This window comes from Bos indicus, chromosome 3, assembly GCF_029378745.1.
Source record: "Bos indicus isolate NIAB-ARS_2022 breed Sahiwal x Tharparkar chromosome 3, NIAB-ARS_B.indTharparkar_mat_pri_1.0, whole genome shotgun sequence".
Taxonomy (NCBI): domain Eukaryota; kingdom Metazoa; phylum Chordata; class Mammalia; order Artiodactyla; family Bovidae; genus Bos; species Bos indicus.
This window is the reverse complement of record NC_091762.1, coordinates 30,097,621-30,117,998: the sequence shown is the minus strand read 5'-3', so window position 1 is coordinate 30,117,998 and position 20,378 is coordinate 30,097,621. Positions and strand designations below refer to the sequence as shown.

The 20,378-nt window shown below is 40.4% G+C and overlaps 1 protein-coding gene across 5 annotated transcripts in view; it reads left to right on the top strand.

Annotated features, from left to right (window-relative positions):
• The window catches only part of MAGI3 (membrane associated guanylate kinase, WW and PDZ domain containing 3), a 263,749-nt gene that overhangs the window by 236,444 nt on the left and 6,927 nt on the right, over positions 1-20,378 (top strand). For all 5 annotated transcript variants that reach the window (XM_019956781.2, XM_019956780.2, XM_070779772.1 and 2 more), the window contains 4 exons: positions 1,710-1,895; positions 13,878-13,980; positions 14,722-14,848; positions 15,790-15,933. In XM_019956781.2, the coding sequence (XP_019812340.2) occupies positions 1,710-1,895; positions 13,878-13,980; positions 14,722-14,848; positions 15,790-15,933 (560 nt within the window). The remainder of the gene's footprint in view (positions 1-1,709; positions 1,896-13,877; positions 13,981-14,721; positions 14,849-15,789; positions 15,934-20,378) is intronic.

The window sequence follows — 20,378 nt, the reverse complement described above, 5'->3', positions numbered from 1 at the left end:
TGTCCTAGCTGGGCGTCAGCTCACGTCGCCTGGCACAGGACACAGCCCATGCTGCTTGTGCTGTGCTTAGTCGCTTAGGCATGTCCGACTCTTTGCGACCCCATGGACTGTAGCCCTCCAGGCTCCTCTGTCCATTGGATTCTCCAGGCAAGACTACTAGAGTGGGTTGCCATGCCCTCCTCCAGGGGATCTTCCCAACCCAGGGATCAACCCAAGTCTGTGGTGCTAGCGGTAAAGAATCTGCCTGCCAATGCAGGAGATGCAAGAGATGCAGTTTCGATCCCTGGGTCGGGAAGATACCCTGAAGGAGGAAAATGGCTGTCCACTCCAGTGTCCTTGCATGAAAACTTCCACGGATAAGAAGAGCCTGGAGGGCTACAGTCTATGGGGTCAGAAGAGTTGGACATGACTGAGCGACTGAGCACAACAACAGTGAGGAAAATGGTGTGAGTGCTTGATATAATTCAGAGCTAAAGGGCACTTGCTTCCACATTGACTTCCTCTTTTTTAAGATAAAATCTCCTAATCTCTCACTGCATAATCCTAGAACAGCCAAGGAATGGCACTTACTGTCCATGGGACATAAATCATGGCCAAGAATAACTTCCAGTCCAAATGAAATTCTATTAAAATGGCCTTAACTTACACCTAGATATAATTCAAAAATACTAGTAAGGAGCCCATTTTACTATAGAAATTAAACATAATCACAGTGCCATTTAAAAATAGTAAGTTATCCTTATTGATGATAATCCACATTCAGCAGGAGCCCAAGTGCCAGATAAATGTAGGCAAAAAAATTCTAGAGAGCATAGAAGGAACACTTGTTTCTTAATATGAATGCCCCTTATTAAATGGTGAAAGATATTTTCACAAGATTTCCTGAATGTCTGAGAACTCATTTTAAGGCATAATAACAGTGAAGAATCTTAATAGTTACTCTCGGAAAGCCTTCAGCATTAAACTAGAGATATAATAGAACTGCACAGAGTGTCTTTCCAAATGTCTTAGAGCAGCTTTGTGCTTTCAGGGTAGGATTTTAACCATAAGCCAAATAATCTTAATGTTAAACGCTTAATGTTCTAATCCCACTCAGCTTTTCTAATTTAAAAAAAAATCTAGAGGCACAAATAAGAGGAATAAATTTTGTTCTAGAAGTAAGTATGATTCATTTTAATGATCAGTCTTTTCACTGTAACTGGATTTCTGACCATTCTCATTCCTGAACTTGATTTTGAACTGCATTTATTTACAAGATTTCTTGTGGGGGTAAATGCCCCTTCAGCTGAACCAAAGATGATCTCATTGTAGCAGTTTCTAAAATACCCAAAAGCATGTTGCAACCTAAACAACCAATGACAAACAAGAAACATGAGATATTTTCACAAATATCACTGAGGTCAGTAGCCTTTAAATGGGATTGTTCGGATGACCATATAAAAATTGGAAAAGGTTTCTGGTAAGTGGAGAAGAGCAAAGAGGTTTATATGCCATGATCGCAGCTGTGTAAAGAGTATCTGCACGTCAACAAAGAACAGAAGATAATATGAAGATAGTTGCATTTGGATAGGATGATCACTCGTGGTTTTTCTGATATATCTTGGAAGGATTTTCTTGGTTATTAGGTTGAATTTTTGATGCTGATGATAAATCCAATACTAAGAGATATGTTAAATAATTGAAAAACCTGGGAACTTTTTTCTTCATAGTTATTCCTCATAAAATTGGCCGAGTCATAGAAGGAAGTCCAGCTGATCGCTGTGGGAAGCTGAAAGTTGGAGATCACATCTCTGCAGTGAATGGGCAGTCCATTGTTGAGTTGTCCCATGATAACATTGTTCAGCTGATCAAGGACGCTGGTGTCACTGTCACACTAACGGTCATTGCTGAAGAAGGTAAGGAACTGTTACACCCGCCTTCCCCAAACTGATCCGAGGGACATAGAGCCTGCAGAAGTACCAGAGCCCCTGCAGTGATAGAACCATTTATACGTGCTGGAGTCTCTTTTTTTGCCTTTTCCATTTAATGAATTTAAAAGACAGTTTATTATAAAGTTGTCAGTAGCTCAAGAAAAATAATCCAGCTAGCGAGTGGTGGCCATTTATTTACATGCTGGAGGAGCAAGCACCCGGAGTGAAAGACATGGCTAATACTTTTCAGATCTTATTTTCATAAAATAATGTCTTAAGTCTCTATTTGAGTGAGAGAAAATCCTCTAAAGAGTTCAAAGAAAGTCACTGTTGATACCAAACCTTTCATGTCAGGCCCATGTCATAGGGTGCCTCGCCTTGCAGGCAGGGTTTCATTCTGGAAACTGCTTTATAAATGCAGGAGCAGGAATATGTAGGAATGGCCAGTAAATAGGGCATAAGACGCACTTAGTGTCTTGCCTTGCTATAAGGCTGCCTTTGATCATTAAGAATTTGTAATTAGGAACCATTTTGAATGGCAACCAGATCGTGTTCTTTGCTTATGAATTACAAGGTAACCATTATATAATGCTTACCTTCTATTATTTTTCCTAAAAACTAACAAGAGGCCAAAAGCAGCAAATTTATGAAGTCAGTCTTTCTTGTTAAAATTCTGTATACTGTAATGTGTGTTCATGTCCCACTCCATCCTCTTGCCAGCAGTGACCCTCTAAGCTATCAGTTTTCAGGTTTTTAAATTCTTGCTCCTTCTTTCTTTTCCATTCCTCCAGCACCACTAACATACATTTGTCTCTAAGGTGTTACATAAATCTCCCTTCTGTCCGAGACTCTGTAGGGGATTTCTCTGTGGACGAGTTTGCCTGGCTGCTCTGAAGTCCTCCTCAGTGGACACTCCAGTGGTTCCCTACTCTCTGCAAAAAAAGCATTTTTTGATTCTGCTCCCAGCCTGCCTTTTTTTTTTTTTTTTTTCTCTAATTTTATTTTTAAACTTTACATAATTGTATTAGTTTTGCCAAATATCAAAATGAATCCGCCACAGGTATACACGTGTTCCCCATCCCGAACCCTCCTCCCTCCTCCCTCCCCATACCATCCCTCTGGGCCGTCCCAGTGCACCAGCCCCAAGCATCCAGCATCATGCATCGAACCTGGACTGGCAACTCGCTTCCTACATGATATTCTACATGTTTCATTGCCATTCTCCCAAATCTTCCCACCCTCTCCCTCTCCCACAGAGTCCATAAGACTGTTCTATACATCAGTGTCTCTTTTGCTGTCTTGTACAGAGGGTTATTGTTACCATCTTTCTAAATTCCATATATATGCGTTAGTATACTGTATTTATGTTTTTCCTTCTGGCTTACTTCACTCTGTATAATAGGCTCCAGTTTCATCCACCTCATTAGAACTGATTCAAATGTATTCTTTTTAATGGCTGAGTAATACTCCATTGTGTATATGTACCACAGCTTCCTTATCCATTCATCTGCTGATGGACATCTAGGTTGCTTCCATGTCTTGGCTATTATAAACAGTGCTGCGATGAACATTGGGGTACGCGTGTCTCTTTCCCTTCTGGTTTTCTCAGTGTGTATGCCCAGCAGTGGGGTTGCTGGATCATAAGGCAGTTCTATTTCCAGTTTTTTAAGGAATCTCCACACTGTTCTCCATAGTGGCTGTACTAGTTTGCATTCCCACCAACAGTGCAAGAGGGTTCCCTTTTCTCCACACCCTCTCCAGCATTTATTATTTGTAGACTTTTGGATCGCAGCCATTCTGACTGGTGTGAAATGGTACCTCATAGTGGTTTTGATTTGCATTTCTCTGATAATGAGTGATGTTGAGCATCTTTTCATGTGTTTGTTAGCCATCTGTATGTCTTTTTTGGAGAAATGTCTATTTAGTTCTTTGGCCCATTTTTTGATTGGGTCGTTTATTTTTCTGGAAGTGCAGTCTTAACCACTGGACTGTCGGGGGAAGTCCCCAGATCCTCTTTTGAACTGGGCCTCATTGGTCTCTGTGCACATGGGCTTCCGATCCCCTATTGCATTCCTTATCTCTGCAATTCGTTGAGTGCTGTTCTTACATCACTATATCCCAAATAAAAGGGTCTGCTCTTTGAAGACAAAGAAAATATTACCAATGGACTATGATACTCGCCGTCTCCCTCATTGCAGGTGAATTTTTTACCAGCTGAGCCACCAGGGAAGCCCTGATACTTGCTAGGCACTCAGTAAATTTTTTTTTTTTTGAAAGAAGTAATGAGTAAATGGATGAATGAGCAAAATTAAGGATATTTTCAGTTCTATGCCAATACCTAGTAGAAGCAATATACACCCAATAGAAGAAGTAAGGCTTTTGACTGACAGAGTTCACTGACACCTATTAGCTAGTTGGCAGGCCTTAAACATGTCACTTAACATTTCTAACCTTCAGTTTTTTTTTTTTTTCTCAATGCAATGGGAATAATGATATCTATTTCAAGATCACTGTGAAGATTAAAGGTGAAAGTATACATAATCTGTATAAATACCTTAAGGTGCTCATCTAATTGTAGCTGTCATTATTTTACCATATCTTTGCATGGACTCCTTCCTCATTCTAGTCTCCCCTAAGTCTCACTGCCTGCAGAAATAATAATGTTTAGGAAACACTTACTCTGTAGCAGGTATTGTCCTGAATACTTTACGTCTGCTGACTCTTAATCCTCACACTAATGCTGCTGCTGCTGCTGCTGCTGCTGCTAAGTCACTTCAGTTGTGTCCGACTCTGTGCGATCCCATAGACAGCAGCCCACCAGGCTTCCCATCCCTGGGATTCTCCAGGCAAGAACACTGGAGTGGGTTGCCATTTCCTTCTCCAATGCATGAAAGTGAAAAGTGAAAGTGAAGTCGCTCAGTCATGTCTGACTCTAGCAACCCCATGGACTGCAGCCTACCAGGCTCCTCCGTCCATGGGATTTTCCAGGCAAGAGTACTAGAGTGGGGTGCCATTGCCTTCTCTGCACACTAATGCTAGGTCGGCACTATTAATTTCCTATTCTATGGATGAGGGAGCGAGCCACAGAGCCGTTAAGAGAACTTGTCCATGGTCATAAAACTAGTGACGGAACAAGTATTTGTATCAGGCACTCTCTCCAGAATCTGTGTGCTCGTAACTGCTGTGCTTTCCCCTTGTAATCTCCTTGTCTGCCCCAGTCTTCCTCTCTTCCCTTTCTCAGCTTTACTTTTCTTCATTGTACTTATCTCTACCTGAGGTTATTGAACTGCAAGTTTATTTCTTTATTGTCATCTCCCCTACTAGAATGTAAAGTCATAAGATTTGTGAGAGATTCTGTTGTGGTGGTGGTGGTTTAGTCGCTAAGTCTTACAAAACAGAGAGAGACTCACAGACAGAATACAGACTTATGGCCGTCATGTCCAATTCTTTGCGATGCTATGGACTGTAGCCCCACAGGTTTCACTGTCTATGGGATTTTTTCAGGCAAGAATACTGGAATGGGCTGCCATTCCCCTCTCCAGGGGATCTTCCCAACCCAGGGATTGAAACTGGGCATATTCTTTTACCACTGGGCCACCAGGGAAGACCCAGAGATTTTATCATAGTTGGTGCTAAATCCCAAGAGCCAGAACTGTGTTAGCCACATAGTTTGTGCTCAATAAAAATTTTTGAATGAAGCTTATTGTTAATATGAGTTTGGTAAGATTTATCTTAGTGTCTTTACCATGATCTCTATAGCCTGCTTTTTAGCCTTAAATTTGTTCTGTCACCTACAAAGAAAAGCAGGCCTGAGTGCCACAGGAAATGACATTTCAGAGTTCTGAGAAAGATGTATGTGGTGCATTTATATCACCATGCTTGGCATGCAGTAGTGATAGAAACTGCTGGAAGTAGTGGAACCAGCAGTAATATTGATCAGTATTTCTCAAACCACATATAGAAGCATCAGTGGTTTTTTCCCAGTTCATCATAGACCGGCATTTTTGTAAACTATAATAAAAAGTAAATAATTAAAATGAGAAAATTGTTCTGTCAATTTGTTACAAATTTTTTAAAATTTTTACTCTCAGTATCAGTACACATCTTATTGCTGACTAAGACCACACTTCAAGTAGCCTTGAGATAGAGAAAAAAGTGGTCTTTCTACTGGTGAATAATATTAGTATTTTTTTTTTTTCAAAATTACCCTTAATTGTTGATGGTGTTTTCTCTAAAAGGTTGTCCAAAATTACTCATTTTTCTTTCTTTTAAAAATTAGTTTTGAAATTCCCTGGCAGTGCATTGGTTAGGACTCTGTACTTTCAGTGCTGTGGGCGTACGTTCCATGCCTGGTTAGGAACTAAGATCTCCCACAAGCCTCAAGATGTGGCAAAAAAAAAAAAAAAATTAACTTTGACATTCTGGTCCAGATACTTCTAAACCTGTGTACTGGGAAATCTTAAGACTTCTTATGTAACGCCAGTCAAAATTTAGGAAAATTAGAAGGGTGGAGATCCATGCTTTAAGGTGTGTTTCAAATGTAGGTGTAGCCTCTTAAAATATACAATCATGTTTGACATGTAAAATCACATTTCAGTGATTATACCTTATTCCATTATTCTCTGTAAGTTTTACTAAACTATGGGAACATTCAGAATCTCTTACTTTTTTAGGTAAAAAAATAGAAAGTGTCCCTTCTGTCCATAAAATCCCATTCATGGAGTTTGTAAGCAGTCCAAGTTTCTCTTTGTATTCCATATAAAGTCTATTAACTGCACTAAAGAGTCAGATGCATATTTATAGCTCGCCAGCTGTTCTTAGAAATCCCACATTCAGATCAATACCTCAGAGCTTCGTTCCTTCCCGTGTGTTACTGCTCCCCGACTCTCCATAGCCATTCGCTGTCTGGAAAAATGGAACTTGTTTCCTTCATCTTCTTTTCCCCCTTTTGCTAGATACAGTTCAGTATTCGTGCTTATTTTGCCAAGTTCCCAAGTCAAATGTCATGTATGGTGTAAAACCCTCAAACACACTCAGGACCCCCTCTGGCTCATGGCACTCCCATGACACCGCCAGCTCCTCACTACAGCGGCTCCTTCTCAAGTCTGGATCATAAACGGACTAGACCTGCTTGTTGTTGCTTGACGAAATCTTTAAAATGTGTTCTTTTTCAAAGTTGATTTCTGATGTTGTGTCAGTTCTTGTTCATTTTTAATGGTGAACCAAGGTACCAGAGGTTACAAGGACTATGTTGGAATGGTTCTGGCAGTCACCTTCTGTTTTCTTTTCCATTTATTTATGTTTGTTCTCACTTGTCTTCATTTTCCTCTCTCATTTCTCTCACCTTTCCCACTGCCAGTGTTTTATGTGCTTCTTTTTATGTCTTTTAAAATACATGTTTGTGTGTGTGCATTTATTTTTGATTTGTATAAATGATATTGTATTATAGATTTTATGCATTTTTTTTTCTTTCTTTCCCCTCAAAACCATTGCTTTCTTCTTTTTATGTCACTTAATTGTTACAGGATCCAATGCAGGATCTTACATGGCATTTAGTTGTATCTTTTCTCTTTTTAAATGAAACGTAATTCATATACTATAAAATTCATTATTTTAAACTATACAAGTCAGTGGTTTTTAGTATTTTCATAAGGTTGTGCAAACATCACCACCAATTCCAGAACATTTTCTCACCCTTTTAAGAAACCACTGCTTCTTTAAGGATTTGCGAGACATTTCATGTAAATGGAATTATATACTATGTGACCTTTCGTGTCTGGCTTCTTTCACTTAGCAGAATGTTTTCATGGTTCATCTGTGTTGTAGCATGTCCGTTTTGGGCTTCCCTGTGGTTCAGACAGTAAAGAATCTGCCTGCAGTGGAGGAGACACGGGTTCAGTCCCTGGATCAGAAAGATCCCCTGGAGAGGGAAATGGCTACCCACTCCAGTATTCTTGCCTGGAGAATTCCATGGAAAGAGTAGCCTGGCAGGCTAGAGTCCATGGGGTTGCAAAGAGTTGGACATGACTGAGTGACTTACACACACACGCATATCCTTTTTATGACTAAAGAATAACATCCCATTATGTGTATATACATTTTGCTTATTTATTCATTATTTGATAGACACTTGGGTTTTTTCCTATTGTGGAAAATGCTGCTATGAACAATGGTGTACAGATTTTTGTACAAATACATGTTTTCATTTTTCTTGGGTATATATCTAGGTGTAGAATTGTTAGGTCATATAGTAACTCATTTTTATCTTTTTGAGGAACTGCCAAACTGTTTTCCCCAACACCTGCATTGTTTTGTAATCCCACCAGTAATGTATGAAGCTTCCAATTTCTCCACATCCTCACCATTTTATTTTGTGTGTGTAAGCCATTCTAGTGAGTGTGAAGCGGCAGTTTTGTGTGTGCAAGCCATTCTAGTGAGTGTGAAGCGGCAGTTTTGTGTGTGTAAGCCCTCCTAGTGAGTGTGAAGCGGCAGTTTTGTGTGTGTAAGCCCTCCTAGTGAGTGTGAGGCAGCAGTTTTGTGTGTGTAAGCCCTCCTAGTGAGTGTGAAGCGGCAGTTTTGTGTGTAAGCCATTCTAGTGAGTGTGAAGCGGCAGTTTTGTGTGTGTAAGCCCTCCTAGTGAGTGTGAGGCAGCAGTTTTGTGTGTGTGGGCCATTCTAGTGAGTGTGAAGCGGCAGTTTTGTGTGTGTAAGCCCTCCTAGTGAGTGTGAAGTGGCAGTTTTGTGTGTGTGAGCCCTCCTAGTGAGTGTGAAGCAGCAGTTTTGTGTGTAAGCCATTCTAGTGAGTGTGAAGCGGCAGTTTTGTGTGTGTAAGCCCTCCTAGTGAGTGTGAGGCAGCAGTTTTGTGTGTGGGGGCCATTCTAGTGAGTGTGAAGCGGCAGTTTTGTGTGTGTGAGCCATTCTAGTGAGTGTGAAGCGGCAGTTTTGTGTGTGTGAGCCATTCTAGTGAGTGTGAGGCAGCAGTTTTGTGTGTGTGGGCCATTCTAGTGAGTGTGAAGCGGCAGTTTTGTGTGTGTAAGCCCTCCTAGTGAGTGTGAGGCAGCAGTTTTGTGTGTGTGAGCCATTCTAGTGAGTGTGAAGCGGCAGTTTTGTGTGTGTGAGCCATTCTAGTGAGTGTGAAGCGGCAGTTTTGTGTGTGTGAGCCATTCTAGTGAGTGTGAAGCGGCAGTTTTGTGTGTGCAAGCCCTTCTAGTGAGTGTGAAGCGGCAGTTTTGTGTGTGCAAGCCCTTCTAGTGAGTGTGAAGCGGCAGTTTTGTGTGTGTGAGCCATTCTAGTGAGTGTGAAGCGGCAGTTTTGTGTGTGCAAGCCCTTCTAGTGAGTGTGAAGCGGCAGTTTTGTGTGTGTGAGCCCTTGTAGTGAGTGTGAGGCGGCAGTTTGGTTTGTACCCCCTGGTGACTACTGAGATTGTCTTTTCATATGCTGTTGGTCACTTACATATCTTTCTTAGGAGAAATGTCTATTCAGATCCTTTGCTCACTTTTAATTGGGTTGTTTCTTTTATTGTTGAATTATAAGGTTTATATTCTGATTTTAGATCCTTATCAGATAAGTGGTTTGCAAGTCTTTTCTCCCATTTTGTGGCTTATCTTTTCACTTTCTTGATATTGTCTCCTGATGCACAGAAGTTTAACGTTGATATAGTCTAAATTCATTGATCTTTTCTTTGGTTGCTTGTTCTTTTGTTATCAGAGCATTATGTGCCTTCAGGATTTATCCAAGTTGCTGGGTAAACGTATTGATTGCTTTTAACTGCTTGACCATTCTCCGTACTGTATATTTACCACTCGTTACTTGTCTGCTCCCCAATAGACAGCCAAATCCACATTGTCTCCCACTCCACATTATCACAAACTATCCTCATACACTTTCGTATATGTATTTTATAAAACTGTGTGAGAATTTATTGGAGTGAATTGATCAAAGAAATTGCTTACTTTGACCAGGTACTGTACTATCAGATTTTCTTCTGTAATTGCGGCATCTACGTTTCCACCAGCAGAACACTGAGGGTTCCTTATCTTCACATCCCTTCCCCCAATACCTGGCCTTATCCAGCTTTCAAGTTGGCTAGGGTACAGTATGGAGAGTGTTACTTCATTGGTAGGTAATTTGCATTTCTCTGCTTACCCATGAATTTGAGCATCTGTTTTTCTTGTGGATTGCCTCTTCAGAATCTTTACTCATTTTTCTTGTGGAGTTGCTGTCTTTTTCTTGTTGGCATTTAGAGATTCCTTATGAATTAGATAGGCATTAGCCAAATTTAGTTTTAGAAAGTACAAATACCTTTTCCCGTCGTCTGTATGTTAACTTTAACTATGGCTCCCTTTATTATACAGATCCTTAATTTAGATGTCACCAAATCAGTCCATTTTTACTTCATGGCTTATACTTTTGAAGTTTTGCTTAAAATAAGGTATTGCTCCCCACCCCATATCACAGAGACTTTCTCTTACATTATCATCTATTAGATTCCTAATTTTGCATTTAGGTCTTTAATCCATCTGGAACCTAACTTTATTTATAGTTCTAGTTTTTATTCTTAGAGCGAGCCAGCTTTTCTAGTGCCAGCTATTAGATAGTAGTACTTCCTCATTGATTTGTGGAGCCATCTCTTCTGTATGTTAACTTCCTCTTTAATCATGCTCTCTATCCTATTCTGCTGGTTTATTATTATCTATATGTATATTATATATATATAATTTTAATATCTAATTTTTAAGAATTTGTGTGTATATATACACACATACATATAAGAACCTCTCATAAGGTTCTTCTATACACACACACACATATATATATACACATAAGAACCTTCTCTCATAAGGTTCTTATTTATTCTTGGTAAAATGGTTGCCAATATATTATGTTTGTTGCTATAGTTTTAACTGTAGAATTTTGTGTTTATCCATCTGAGAAGCCCTCTGAATACACTTCTTCTTAAGTAGGTACATGTAGAAACTCTAGGAAAAGTTTCTCATTGAGGTAAAGATGTACTTAACCCATTGCTTTACTATTTGAAGAGTTTTCAGATAAAATTCAGAGAAAACATAGGCCTGTTTGATACCGTGGAATAAATATTTAACTTTGAGAAGTAGAATGTCTTTTACACATAAATTGGAGATGTTATATAGGATGGTTTGAAGGACTAAAAATTAAAAGAAATACTAATGAAAGTTTATTTAACCTTGGAGGGGGTAGCAAAAAACAACATGTAACTGTAAGAATAAGCATCAATTTGTGGTGCTTTTTGCCTAGCAGTGACGTCTCTTATCCTCAGGAGAAGGTAGAGGAAAATTTGAAATTGATCAGCTTATTTATACTGTCCTGCTCTGAAGTTACATACCCATTCCTCTAGCCAAGATAGTGAAGCCAAAAAATTATCTAAGTTGGACTAATTAATACAAAGGTACAGTTATCTTTCAGTCATCTCGTTGATAGATGTAATATTTCCCAGCAGATTCTATTGCCTCGATAGTAGCCATGAAGTTACAATGACAGAATTCAACTCTATAATGACTACTCAAGTTTAGAGACAGGTAACTAGAAATTGACATACCCAGTAAGCAAAGGGTGAAAGGACTTCTGGACTTTATAATGGACACAGGAATGTGAATGAGGGGTGATTCCTGCAGTCAAGGAGTCCACAGTCTCGCAGAGGAGACAGGTATTTAACCCAACTCTGACATAATGAGGTAACCGCTATGAAAACTGGGCATAGGGAGCCAGGTAAGATTTCACAGAGGACATGACATTTTTGAACAGGTGATGCCAGGAGTGCCAGGTGACAAATTTGGATAGTACCTCAGGAGCAATAAAAAGTTGCCCTAGGTTCCTAAGCAAGGCCGTGGCGTGTTTCAGTGTCTGTGCCGGGCCTGGAGTCCAGGAGGCAGAATAAAGATGAGACTGGGGGTTAAGGAGGCCAGTGTAAGTAATTTGTTAAGGTAATTAGGGAAATTAAATTCATGATAGTGAATAAACGCACAACAGACAAGTTTCCAGGTCACACCCCTGCCAAAATTTAAAATTAAAAGAATTCATGCTCCACTCTCCCTTCCTGGATCATTTCACTTTAAAGAGGAAAGACAGAACTCTGGATGATTTCTGCAAAGTTGGGCCTCCACCTGTACATCTGGTACATGGTGTTGAAACCCACATAGACACACAAGCCCAGCAGGCAGAGTCGGAGCATCAGAAAGCCTCCGGGGCTGCCACAGCTTAGCCAGATACCATCACTGTCCTCCCACCACTGTTTATACTCTGGCCTGTGTTTTCAGAATGCTTTCAGTTACAAGAAGTTCTTAAATAAGAATAAATTATTTATCTGTGTTTTCAGTCCCAAGAACTTTGACGAGAAACAACTTAATCCAGGCCATAAAAGAGCAGTGCACTTAGTGACCCTGAAGCCCGTTTTCTCCATAGAAACTGCTTCCTAACCATTCAGATTCCGTGTCTTTCACGTCAGCCTTTCTGCCTTCATTATATTCTGAGATTCAGATTTTATCAGTTTCTACATACTCTAACCTAAAAATGGCCCCTACATGGGACATTTTTGCTCAAGTTAGGTCAGTATTTCAGAGTGTACATCTTGAGAGAAATATAGCCCACATCATTTTGATAATTATGATGATAGCCATAATGATCATTTTAATAGAAGCATTTTTTATAGTAATATACCAGGCACTGTTCTAGCATATAGTAACTTAATAACCGTATGAGGTAGCTGTAATTCCTTTTTATAGATGAGATGATTAGAAGCACAGAGAAGTTATGTGTTCAGAAACACACAGCTAGCAAATGATGGGATCTGGCTTAAACCCCCTCAGTCTTGCTCTGAAGTTCATGGTCTTAATCATTAATCTGTGTTCTCCCTCTTTTAAAAATGTGTCACTTTTGACTGCACTGAGTCTTCATTGTGTTGTATGGGCCTTCTCTAGTTGCTGCAAGCAGGGGCTACTCTCTCGTTGCGGTGCCTGGGCTTCTCATTGCTCTTCTCTTGTTGAAGAGCACAGGCTCCTGGGTGCACAGGCTTCAGTAGTAGTGGTACAAGGGGCTCAGCTGCCCCGCGGCATCTCAGACCAGGGATCAAACCCTTGTCCCCTGCATTGGGAGGCGGATTCTTACCCACTGTGCCACCAGGGAAGTCTTTTTCTCTCTCTTTGATACTTTAAATAGTTCATGAATTGAAATTTTGGTGTGATAAAACATTAGAAAGTTTCAGCTTTAAAAATGCAAGTTGAACAACCTGAGGAGTGTCTTTTAACTGTCATCTCCCATGAATTGGCATCTAATTCTAGATGCAAGCAGCTACTTAACTTAGTTATGAAATCTGTCAAAGAACAACAGGAATTCTGGAGCTGTTGAGGATGATACAGAAACAAATGTTTCTTTTTTTCGTTTGTGCTGAGAAAACAGAATTAGTAAAATCTTTATAAACATTTGTCAACACTCAGAATGATTGTCTAAGTCTGTGTCTGACACTAGAGTCAGGTGAAATGACTACTGCCATATCGAAGGTGCAGGTTAAGGATATGTGTGTGGTTTCCAGGCTGGCCTCTGTGTTCCCGCATTCTTAAACCTGTCTTTGTCACCTAGGGCAGTTTACCAGTTATGAGCAGTGTGCCTGGGAAACCCATAAATTGGTTTACAAGACAAGTTCCTAGAGCTCCATCCTCTCAATAATGATGGACTTTGTTCACTTCTGTTTCCATGTTGGGTGGAAAGGCGACCAAAACAATGGTGCAAGAGGGAGAGTGGGTGCAGTAAGAATGATTCCTGTTTTCTCCAAACATAAACATCCATCAGAAGCCACAGGGGAAAAGACATAACATTTCAGTTGCAGACAACAGTCCCTACCGTTGGGGACTTGTTATTGGCTCACTTTCATAGATCTTCTCAGCCTCCACATTTTTATGTACAAATTCTTATTTTTTTCATTTTTGCCTTTGAACAGAGCATCTTGGTCCACCATCAGGAACAAACTCCGCCAGGCAAAGCCCAGCCCTGCAGCACAGGCCTATGGGACAGTCACAGGCCAACCACATACCTGGGGACAGGTAGGGCTGCTCTTCTCAGGTTTTGGTTTTTTTCTCTCCTTGTCTCCCCACTTTTCATTACCTGCCCACCCACCCCCATCTCCACACAGTTATGCAGAGGCCAGCCAGTAAGGTCCAGACGAGACCTCCATCCTCCGATCCCTCTGTCCCTTCCTCCCTCTTCCCAGCCTTGGCCCAGGGTGCAGGGTGACCATCCATTCTGCTGACAGGTGGGGATTAGCCCCTACTCTGCTGCCCTTGGTCCTTCCAGTTTTGGAAGAGAAGCCTAGACCCACATGGATTACTGTCTTCTCAGACTTACCTGAGCAGAAGTTGTGCATAATTTTTTTCTTTTGTTGAATATATTATCCATGAAACAAAAACTAAATTTCCAGAAATTCAGCATCTTCACGGGCATTGGTGCTGCAGGAGAGCCATTTTTCACTGTGACAGGGTCAGCTTATCTGCCCTCCAGTTCAGTGACTTGAGTGCAGTTTTCCTTGATGTAAAATGTGCTAAGACACTCTTACAACAAACAAAAAAACCCAGCATGGAGGTGTTGGTAGACTTTAAGCCATGCTACAGTTAATGGCCAGTTTTTGCCTGGCATCTCTGCTTCAGACAGTCTGCCTTTATAGCAGTTTGTCAGAGGGAGAATGGTAAGGTTCAGCTCTTAAAGGAAAGGAAATTGATCTACCTTTACATTTAGGCTGTTTTTCTTTTTCTCAGTTCTTAGAATGACTTGATTTCTCTCTCCTGTAGAAGTGCCACAGAAGGTGAAATTGGAAAAGATGTCTCCATTTCCTACAGACACTCGTGGTCTGACCACAAGCACCTTGCACAGCCTGACACCGCGACAATTTCGGTCGTCGGCGGTCGGCACAATCAGGTACCAGAGATTTCCCCCCAGATGCAGATTGGTCTCTTCTGTGGCTGAGTCACTGACACTGATGAATTTTAATTGAAGATCAGTTCAGATGAATTTGTTCCCAGATTTGATCATTCCTAAGGACTTACTTTGTGTTTGGCATTCTGTTAGTGTCCACGAGAGAAAGCAAAGAGAGAAAGAGAAGTTTACTTTCTATTGGAGAAATTTGAACCCTTGGTTAAGTACCGAGAAATAGCAGTGTTTTAGCTATCAAAGTAGGATTGGGGGTTTTTTTGTGTTGTTTTCTTTTTTCAGGGAAATTAGTCAAAAGATACTTAAAGGAAACACTTTCCAAAATTCTGTTTTCTGTTCTGTTGTATATTGACCAACTAGTCGAGAAAACATGTAACCTTCAAATTTATGTAGGCTGTATTTATAGAAATCAAGTAGCCCTTCAACCAATTTACATCCCTTCTTTATAATACAAAAATGCATATTGATATCATATGGGATCACTTATATGTGGAATCAAAAAAGATACAAATGAACTTATTTTCAAAGCAAAAATAGACCCAGAAACATAGAAAACAGACATAGAAAATAGCGGGGCAGAGAGTGGGGGATAAATTTGGAGTTTAAGGTAACATATACATGCTATTACATGTAAAATAGGTAAACGGGGACCTACTGTGTAGCACAGGGAACTACACTCAATGTGATAACCTGCAATGGAAAGGAACCTGAAAAAGAAGAGTTTTACATATGTGTGTGTATGCATAACTGAATTGCTTTACTGTGCACTTGAAACTAACAACATCATACATTAACTATACTTCAATTTTTTTAAATAAAAATGCATATTCAGAGGATAAATCATTTCTTCCAGCCATAAAAGTAGTCCTTCTTCAAACTGTAAATAAAGCAGTCCATGCAACTTGTTTTTCTTACACTTCTCTCTCTAGGGCCTCGGTTGTTACCCAGTGGAGCTGGAGCGGGGCCCCCGGGGCTTTGGATTCAGCCTCAGGGGTGGGAAGGAGTACAACATGGGGCTGTTCATCCTTCGTCTTGCTGAGGACGGTCCTGCCATCAAAGACGGCAGAATTCACGTGAGTAGGCTTCTGTCTGCAATCCTTTTCCAGTCTGGAAACTGCAACCCAGTTTCCAGACTGGAAACTTTTGAAAATAGTTGATTAAAAGGAATGCAGAAACCTCTTGAGTCTATGAAGCAAGTCTTTCCATCATTAAAACCTGAAAGGCAGATGCTTGTCATGATTTCATTTCCTCTTTGCAGGGTGCTCTTCTCTACTGCAGTTAGGCTGGTTGCACCAGCTTGACTTTGGTAAGAAAAAATAAATTTTACTTACATAGTCAACATTCATGGGCAAAGGGATTAATAAATAAAGTATACTTTCATCCTGGGAAATCCAGGATGAAAAGAATCATCTACTTCTTCCAAGAAACAAGAGTCCCAGGATTTTTTCTTTCTCTCTTAGCTACTTCTAGATGTAGCCAAAAATTGATGGGCATGACTCTCCTGACCTTGTCATCATTTGTAGGACTCTCTGAAACACTGTACCTTTGTTCATGACATTTCAGGATGGATTGTTTAATGGATCTGCAAAAAGATACTTCCTTCCCTCTCCGGTTGTTACTTAGAGGAATCTTACGTTGAAGCTATTTGCTGGCCTCAATTTTTAAAGAAACAGTTAATTCACTGGTATTCAGATAGGTTATAAGTAAAAATTTTTAAATCTGGACAACCTTCCCCCTACCTATTGCCTCATCCATCTTTATACACCCAGAGACTGATTTTATCAGTGTATTGCTCTTGAGGGGAACTCTTGTGTTAAAAGCCTTCTGTGACTTCAAGAGAGCTTTGGACTTCCTCCTCCTACTACTGGTAGGCATCAGGAAAAGAGGAATTTTTATTTTCCTTTTTCTTTTTAAACTAAGTAAGCTAACTAGAAAGGCAAATGACCCTCCCTTGCAGATTATTAGATGGTATATTCTAATAACAATCAGAAAAGTCTTCTGGGTGGTTGGAGTGTTCATTATCCATATCACTGCTCCACTCCCAGGACTCATTTTATAAACATGTATTAAGTGTCTGCTTTACCCAAGAATTTATATATGCTACTCAGTGAGTTAGGAGGAAGAGTAATCCCCCCAAACAAGATACCATCCTTTCTCTAAAGGACTAGACTTTTGTTAGTTCAAAGAAAGGTGAGTACAAGTAGAGAAAATTTCATACAATAGGTGGCATTGGACAGTTTGAGAGGATTTTAATAGGGAGAGAGTAAGAAAACATTCCAGGCTGAAGAAATTAGCAAAAGGAAGGAAGTACACGTCGTATACAGGGGACTGCAAGTGGTCAAGTTTACCGAGAGGCTATTTAGAATATACACAGGACAGTAGAAGAAAACGGGAACATGAAAGTAGATTAGTCACCAATATGTAGGCCCAAGACACTGGAAAGTCACAGGTTTTTAACACCAGAGTTCCTTTCAGAGCAATACACTGATAAAATCGGTCTCTGGGAGTGTCGGAAGGACGAGGGGATGGCTGAGCTACGTTTAGGCGTCCAGTCGTGGTGGTGGGCATGTAGCTTGGATGGTAATACTGCGTTGGCCAGAATGTTCTGGTTTTTCCGTAACATCTCACAGCAAAACACAAGCAAACTTTTTGGCTGACCCAATACTTTGGATAGAAGTTAAATTATGCTTGTGGGATCAACTGTTAATGAAGAAAAGCCCAGTTTAGATGACAGACAAGTATTACACGAGTGAAGGATGAAGGAAAAGAAAGAGTCAAGGATGGCTTAGAGGCTTCACCCTGTCTGCACTGTAAGAAAACCATCAGGGAGGCCAGTGGGAGAAAGACTGATAATGTACTAAGCTGTAGTCATGTTGAAGGACCAGCCGGTTATGCAGGTGTAAATATTTACCTGGCAATTAGGACAAGAGGTAAAGTTCCAGGTTGTCGTTTCCCAGACAGAAGTGATGACTGACACCTTTTCCATGGGTGAGTTCACTATAGGAGAGGATTTGGAGAGTTGTGGGCTGGGGCAGGACTCTGTATAAGGCCTGTCATTAGTGAACTAGAGAAGGTAGAAAAGACTAGGAGAGTGAGAATGCAGAGCAGCAGAAGCAGAGCTTGGAGGGTGTTGATGGCAACGAGAGGGCTGATGGCCAGAGTAGTGTGGCCAAAGCTGAGCTGCTGGCTCAACGCAGTTCACTTTCTTCTGTGTGTTAGTCACTCAGTTGTCTGACTCTTTGCAACTCTGTGGACTAATAGCCCACCAGGCCCTTCTGTCCATGGAATTCTCCAGGCAAGAATACTGGAGTGGGTTGCCATTTCCTTCTTCAGGGGAGCTTTCCGACCCAGGAATCAAACCTGGGTCACCTGCATTGCAAGCAGATGCTTTACCATCTTAGCTACTGGGGAAGCCCTAGCATCTCACTTTCCTATAGAGACAGTTTAATAAAGTGGGGAGAACATGGTTTGGAAATCAGACAGGACAAGGATCAAACTCTAGTTCTGCCACCTTATAGCTGTGCATAGTTGGGTAACATCTCTGAACCTCAGTTTCCTAACCTGCAAAATGTAGATCTACATGTGAAATACGTGGCCCAAGCAAACTTCTTTCAAGTTTTAGTAACAGCAGATTGAGGCACTGTTTATGGGGATGGCATGTTTGTTTCTGGTTTTCTTCATCATTTTTCTCAACTCCCTGCCTTTTTAAAAATAAGCATTTAGTTGTTTAAATTATTATATATTTGTTATTAAATTGTATATTATATATACATTGTATATTATATCACAATTCAATTAAGCCAAAAACTAGGATATAATTGAAATATTGGTTTCAACTCAGATACACCCATCTCACTAAATAAAAGGCAAGCAAGGAGGCCTTCAAGGATTCAAAGTCTACTTCTAAAACATGTTATTCTTTATAATGAACAGAAGCTTTAGAATTCTGCGATTAAGTCAGCTTTAATATAAAAAGCTCTGAAATTTGAAAACAAAAGAAAACAAGCTATTACTGCTATGCCTGGGTTTATTCTGAACTCTAATAGGTCAGCTTTGCAGAGAATTATTTTTCTGGCTACTAAATTATCAAAATCTTGACTTGGTGTAAGGATGACAGGAGCTTTGTTGTAAAGGACAGCTTACTTGGGTGACCACTTCCCCAAAGGATGTGCGTTTACCTCCAGCTGACACTGGCACGTGGAGCCACCTGGGCATCCTGCCTGCCTTCCGCTCTGGCCTCTTACCTCTTCCCCTGCATCGTTTCTGTTAGGCTGACACTGTGCTTTGTATCCTGTACCTATTATTCCAGTATCTTCAGCACCTGAGGCAGTGCCTTAAACACTGATAGTAGACGCGCCAGACATTTACTGAAAGCATAGAATGCAGAGTTTATATTTCTAGATAATGAGAGAATTTCTTTACTATTTAACTCCCAGGACCTTTCACTGGGTAGATAGGCCTTACACTGTTTGCTTGTTCCTTCATAAAGTTTAATAGTGTAATTCCCTAAAGCAAGAAACTGTTAACTCTTGATACAGATGGAAAGATGTTGAGAGGATCTGTAAATTTTGTGAGTCTTCAGCTGGTCCTTAAACCTTATTAAGATTTAGAGAGAATAAAAAAGGTTCTGGGCTAAGGGAATGAGAAATAACCGAATGGGAAAAGTTCATATGAGGGAATAGATGGAAATATTTAACATAGAACAGAAACAGATTTAGATACTGTTATCTTCCAGACCACTTGTTTTCACTTGTATTAGTTTTAGTCTCACAGAAACTGTGAGGTAGGTGGCATTACCCCCACTTGCAGAGATTAAAACTGAGGCTCAGGGAGACTAAGTCACAGCCACAGGGGACCCAGGCCTGCTGTCACTCAGCCGGGTCTGTGGGCCTTCGTGTCAGGCCACGGCTCATGTCGCTGGACTCAATTTCTTTGGGAGGCATACAGTTTCTTAATGGGTTGCAAGATAAGGTAAGCAATCTGTTAAAAATATTTTGTCATTTTAATACATTTTAGTGGATGTTTTAAAAATTGCAAAACTGTCTTAAAGTGGCTTTTTAAAGAACACTTTTTTTTCCTATCCTAATTTTTTCCTCTCTTCATTTCTCTCTTCTCCTCTCCTGTATCCCCCACAGTTCTATTTTTCAATAGGACAAAAACCTGACCTTGAATTTTTTTATCAACAGGTGTATTCCTCACTTTTTATATTCTTATCATGTTAAAATTTTTTTAAATTTTATTTTATTTTTAAACTTTACATAATTGTATTAGTTTTGCCAAATATCAAAATGAATCCGCCACAGGTATACCTGTGTTCCCCATCCTGAACCCTCCTCCCTCCTCCCTCCCCATACCATCCCTCTGGGTCGTCCCAGTGCACTAGCCCCAAGCATCCAGTATCGTGCATCGAACCTGGACTGGCATCTCGTTTCATACATGATATTTTACATGTTTCAATGCCATTCTCCCAAATCTTCCCACCCTCTCCCTCTCCCACAGAGTCCATAAGACTGTTCTA